We start from the raw sequence: 6,492 nt of genomic DNA, 5'->3' as shown, positions 1-6,492 counted from the left end.
CTGCATTGAAACAGATGAGGGAGAGACCAGTTTAAAAGCGATATATGATTGGATATTATGGTCATGATAAGAGTCCAGAATGATGGTTGCATAGTGAAATGTAGGGGGGTCCTGGGGGAGGAGAGTATATACCAATGAAAGAATGTTTCTTTTACTTTTCAAAGAGAAAAGCAAATTGGGGGTGAGGGGTGGGCAGGGATAAAAATGCAACAATGAATGAGTGGAAATCCAAAATCTCTGTAACCATTCATTAAAATTAATTGAAAAAAAAAAAAAACCAACAACTTGTAAATTCAATCATAACGAAAACTTTTTTTAAAGATAGAACTCACGAGGATATCTTTTTTTTCTTATTTAACATTTATTTTAATCTTAGAGAAAATAAACAGGAAACACGATTTCACTGAAAACCAACATTAAGATCTAGAGAATTCAACATCAGAGAAGCCCAGGAGAAATGCCGAAGTGCCCAGCCCGGCCCACCATGTTCAGCTGGGGGCTCAGGAGCTGTAATACTTAATGAGATTCTCATCTGTGGGTTTCAGAATTTTCCTATCAGGCATATTCACCACCCAGCCAGGAGCAAGACCAAAGAAGATCTGTCGTGGGTCCTTGCGAGCACTGAGCATTTTGAAGAGTTCATCTTTTGTGATATCAGGTAAGATGTAACCATACTTCTTGGCGAGTGCAAGTCTTGCTTCAGGAAATCTGGCAGGATCCGCCAGGTAACCACGATTCCTTGCATCAGTGTAATATGGAACCAGAGTTTCAGGAGGAAGCATTCTCTTCGGAATAGGTTTTCCACGCAGAAAGAATGGGACAGGCTTGCACAAAATTTCTACGGAAAACGCAAACAAAGAGATACAATATTGACTATGTATATAAAGACTATGTTGGATTTTATGTATTCCTTTTAAAATTATCAAGATTAAAATTCTAATCCAAGAAATCTTTTTCTTAGACTTGTCTTTTAAAAATGATTTTTCTTTTAAATGTGATTTTAACTAAAGTTTACTGAAAATATTTTCATTCATTCATCGTTGCACATTAAATAGACTTGTCTTAAGTAACTGAATTTTAAAAGGCTTCATTTTCTACAGTGTATGCTGTGAAAAGCATAATCACTCCTGCGTTACCAATGACTGTTGTTGTTATGTGCCATCAAGTTGGAACCAATTCATTGCTCACCCTCTAGCAGGTTTTCAGAGGCCGTGAATCTTAGCACAGGAAGATACTGTCCATTCTCTGGGTGTCTAAGGTTTATCATTCAAAATGTCTCTCGCAGCCAATGATTTCCTATCGACTTTGTGCTAAAGTGTTTACTGTATTAGAAAGGAGAAAGGATTAGAATGGGATACAAGCCCCACACTACTAGAGGCTTTTTTTTTTCTTGTTCTGTACCGTCAAGTCGGATCCAACTGGCACAGGAGGAGACTGCCCCTTCTTCTCCAGTGGAGCATCTGGTGGATTCAAACCATGCGCCTTAGGGACTGCATACTAGAAGTTTATATAAGTTAGTAGTACCTTCATGCTGATTCTCTTTTTTGGGATGCCTGCCTTTAGCTGATAGTCTGCAATGTTCACCAGTCTCTGCAAAACCAGCCTGAATGCTTAGAGTCACATGAGTCATTCCCCTGAAGGGGCTCAGTCTCTGGGAGACCTACCAGTGAACCACAGAACCTAGGACATAGAGGAGCAAAGGAACTGAGCCAAGAAGAGGCTGATGATGTCAGAAATCATGGAGTTATACAGTAAAGCAAGCTTTTGGGACAATGCTGACTCAACACGTCTTCTAACTAGTCTGCTATTAATCTTAATAGAATGAATTAGGAATACACCATCTTCCCCCCTCCCCCTGCCACCCGTGAAGCAACTGGTGGATGTGAATCACCTGCCTTGAGCAGGCCATGTAACTTCTTACCATTTAGCCACAGTAGGCCCCTACCTACAACTAGTGGATTTATAACCTTATACTCAATGTTTAAAAACACAAAACAAAGCATTTTCATGATATTCAGGTTAAGGTGGGTTTAGAACAACATGAATCTCCATGAAGCCCAGAGGCCACACCATTAATAGAAAAATCATAAAACTGACTAAGGTCTCCAGAATGCAAGCCAAATAACCAGAAGATTTAAACCCTAGCATGAGCCTGACCTTGTTTAAAAGGTTAGGCAGAAGCAAATTTCAGAATTTTTAAAATGAATCTTCCTAACACTAGGCAAAGAAATAGGAAATAAAGCTAAACAACAACTACCCACACACTGTAAATTGAAAGAACACTGAAAAAATCCCAGAGCAAATGAGTATTAGCAATGAGAAAGGGAAGGATACTCTAGACAGGCCATGAACAGAAATGAGAACTAACCAGGGTATATTAAGTAAGAGTCAAGACCCAGGATTACAAAAGCAGGGCCACCTAAAGCCAATGCTTGCATGAACAATCCTATATATACCTCACCTATTACAGAATGTAAATATGTATTTATTATCTGACTTTATGTTAACTCATCAAGAAATATCTTTTGACTAGACTCTATATCATTAGGAGATCCTGCTGTTTACAGTGAGTTCCCTGGTCTGGTGGATATACCACTAGTGAAGCTGACCAAAACACCTCTGTAATAAGTAGGTGATTTCTTTGCCAAGTGCATGTCTATGTGAGAATGGATTTCTTTCATATATTTAAATTAAACTACTTGCTATACATTAGAGAGCTGGACAATGACTAAGAATGACCAAAGAAGAATCAATGCCTTTGAGTTGTGGTGCAGGAAGTCTTGAACATACCATGGACTGCCAAGAAAACAAATAGGTCTGTCTTGGAGAGGGTGAGTTTCTCCAAGTTTCTCCTTGGAGGCTAGGATTTTAAAATTCCATCTCACTTATCTGAGTATGTGTCCAGAATGGACAAGTCCTTGGTGAAGGACATCATTCCTGGAAGGGTTGCAGGACAGCAAAGAAGAGGAATATCCTGGATGAGAAGGATTGACATGGTAACTGGGGCAATGTGATTAGGTGTGTCGGAGTTTGTAGGACTGGCTCAGGATTGGGCATGGTTCAGAGCTGTTGCATAAAGAGGCATTATGAGTTGCAGGTGACTCGATAACATGTAACAGTAACATCTAAAACTAAACAGATACTTGATAGATTGAGAGTTCTTTCCAACTTGCTGTTCTTATTTCCTGAGACCCTAAGGAGCCCTAAACTGTGAGATGTAGAGGCCTTGGATGAGAAAGTAGTATGCTATGAAGGCTTCATTAGTGATGTCAGCAGGATCTGCAAAAGGTGCTAGACCATCATGACAAGGTATATAAGCGGCAGGCTAAATTACCTTCGGCTGAGAAACATCATTGATCGTCAGAAGCCAAGCACTCAGTTATATATGCACGTAGAGTTAGGCTGTAAATTCTGTGTTGACACAGAGGTCCTAGACTTTCACGGATCTACACAGCCCTTGGATACTGTTTTCTCCTGGAGCTGACACTTGCAACTCTCAAGTTCACTGGTCAAAAGAGCTGTCTTCTTACAGAACTCAGCAACAGCCTTCCTAAGGACTCCATCAATATCAAGGCTCATATTCATACATCGCTAGAGGGACTTGGAGAGTTACAAGGCCTGCAGAATCTTCCAGAGAAGATGGGCCACTAACTTTTTGTGGTCCCCTCCCACAACTTAAAAGAGCCTGAATGCCAAAAAACAGGTTGCAAAAACAGCTTTGACAATCCTACTGTCTTCTATTAAGCCAGACATTAAAAAAGATTTGCAGAAAAATGAAGAGAAAGAAAGTATCTTTTGAATAGGTTTACAAAAAAGCTTCTGAAACATTTTAGATGGCATACCCTTTCCTGATAAAATAAATGAAGCCAAGTCTGAAGTCCCTGAAGGATGCCAGATGACAGGACAGAGGTTCAAATGCACCTCAAAAGAAAAGCCTGGTCACTTACTTCCCTAAGAAAACTCAACAATTAAAAACCCTACAGAGCACAGGTCTAAGCTCTCAAGCTGGTAGCCATGAGTGACAGCAACTGTTACAGACAGTAAGTGGATATAGGAGCTACAATACACCAGAATCACCTCATACAAAGACAGTCCTAGTTCCACTAACACCACCAAGTAACTATAAGAGTTGGTGAGCATTATCAGTCCATAGTCACCAACCACATGCCACCTCCCGCCCTGGTCCCGAGCCAATGCTCACCCAAATTCTTTTAACACCTAAAACACACCAGCTACAGTCATTCAATGTTCTGACAAGGGAGGAACATGTTTTTTATGACTGTTACAGTAGAGGGTAAATAAGAGATTATACACTATAATAACAATCTTCTCATCAAAAGAAAACATTTAAGTGCTAAAAATTAGATTCATACACATGAATGACAAAAATAATAATGTTGTTGTTATGTGCCATCGAGTCGCCTGCGACTCATAGCGAACCTATGTACAACAGCCCTAAACTCCGCTCTGTCCTGTGCCAATCGCACTGTCTCCGACACTCCCATCCCAATTATCCCAATCACTGAATCAATCCACCTCATAGAGGGCCTTCCTCTCCTGTGCTGTCCCTCCACCCTCCCAAGCATGATGACCCTCTCCAAGGACCGGTCTCTCCTCACAACATGTCCAAAGTATGTTAGACGGAGCCTCAGAATCCTTGCCTCCAAGGAGTCACCCGGTTTAACCCTTTCCAGGACAAATCTGTTTGTTTTCCTAGCAGTCCATGGTACCCTCAATACTCTTCTCCAGCACCACAGCTCAAAGGCATCAATTCTCATTCTATCCTCCTTGGTCATTGTCCAACTCTCTGATGCATAACAGTTGATCGCGAAGACCATGGCCTGTATCAGACGCATCTTAGTCTCTAAAGAGACACCATTGCTATTCAGCACTTTGGAGAGGGAGGTCCCTCACAGCAGACTTTTCCATTGCAATGCACCTTTTAATTTCCTGGCTGCTGGTGCCAAGACTGTTGACTATGGAGCCAAGCAAACTAAAGCTGTGTACAATCTCAATCTCTTCACCATCCATCCTGATGCTGCCAATTGGTCCAGTGGTGAGAATCTTTGTCTTCTTGACATTGAGCTTCAATCCATATTGTAGGCTGCAGTCCTTGACACTCTGCAGCAGGCAAAATTACACTACTATGAACACTGGTGTATAAGTCTCCAAGTGTGCCTCAGTTCTCATTTTCTCAGGATATATTCCAAGCAGTGGAAAACCAGGTTATATGGAATGTCAATGTTCAGCTTTCTGAGGAAGTGCCAAACAGCCACAAACAATGCATAACCCTTCCCTATCCTGCCACATTCTCTCTAATATTTATTACTTGCGGTCCTATTAAAGTTTACCACTGCTACTGGGGTGAGATGGTATCTCACTGTGGTTTTTATTTGAATCTCTCTTATTACCAGCACTTCTTCATGTGTCTGTTGGCCATAGAAGCATTATTCACCACCGCAAGAATATGGCAACAGCCCAGATGTCCAACCATAAACAAATGGATTGAGAAGTTGTGATACAATCATACAATGAAATATTACACATCACACAGAAGCAATGATTTTGTATATTACTATCTAACTTGGGATGGACTACAGAACATTATGCTGAGTGAACTAAGCCACTCCCTCAAGGACAAATACTGTATAAAACCATTATGGTAGAATGAGTATGAGGATCCAAGGGGAGGAGGGGAGGAAGCAGAGGGATGAGGATGGGGGGGGTGGGGGAATGTTAATCAGAGGGTTGCACAATTCGATGGGGGGGGATGAAGGAAATGGAAAGGTTCCTATGTGAAAAACAATGTATTTGAACTTTGTAAATCAGTATTAAAAAAAAATAGAAAATTGGATTTAACAACATTTCTTCCACAGAGCTCACAAAAGAGAATTCATTATTTCTTCTACTCTTAATATCATTCAAGTAGAAAAAGGGGGGGGGGGAAATTACATTCTTTTTTTTAGTAATTTAGGAAGCCAAATTAGAACCAAGTAAATTATTTGAATACAAATTTTTACAGAATGCTAAGGCCAGGAATAGACGTGTTTTATTGTTTTTAAACTGAGGTTTCAGGGCTACCACAGCGAACAAACCACATGCTGATGAGGCTACCCAAGAGGCCCGCTTACGGTATCTCCTAACCCATCTGTGAACAAGAACCAACCCTGTATTATGTGTTAGCTATAAGGAAAAAGATCTTCCAGAAATCCTGATGCCACAATTCTCCTCATACAGCCCAGCCTCCCGGATAATCTGCTCTGCATACAGGTTAAAATGGTATGGAAACAGGACACATCCCTGGCGTAAACCCTTCACAATTTTGAACCATGCAGTGTTACCCTGCTCTGTACTGACAACTGCTTCTTGGTCCAAGTATATGTTTCGCATTAGCATGATTAAATGTTCTGGGATTCCCATTCTTCTCAGAGTCAGCCACAGTTTGTTATGATCCACACAGTCAAACGTCTTTGCATAATCAATGAAACACAG

General features: G+C 40.8%; 1 protein-coding gene across 1 annotated transcript in view; it reads right to left on the bottom strand.

Moving 5' to 3' along the window:
• Window positions 1-494: 494 nt before the first annotated feature.
• Window positions 495-6,492, bottom strand: part of MRPL15 (mitochondrial ribosomal protein L15) — a 23,112-nt gene continuing 17,114 nt past the window's right edge. Inside the window, exon 5 of the mRNA XM_006900533.1 lies at window positions 495-838. Coding sequence (XP_006900595.1) covers window positions 501-838 — 338 coding nt within the window. The 3' untranslated portion in view covers window positions 495-500. The remainder of the gene's footprint in view (window positions 839-6,492) is intronic.

The sequence above is a fragment of the Elephantulus edwardii genome, unplaced genomic scaffold, assembly GCF_000299155.1.
Source record: "Elephantulus edwardii isolate Elephantulus edwardi_28Jun2011 unplaced genomic scaffold, EleEdw1.0 scaffold00287, whole genome shotgun sequence".
Lineage (NCBI taxonomy): Eukaryota > Metazoa > Chordata > Mammalia > Macroscelidea > Macroscelididae > Elephantulus > Elephantulus edwardii.
Note: the sequence above shows the minus strand (reverse complement) of the source record. Positions and strands in the feature narration are given on the sequence as shown.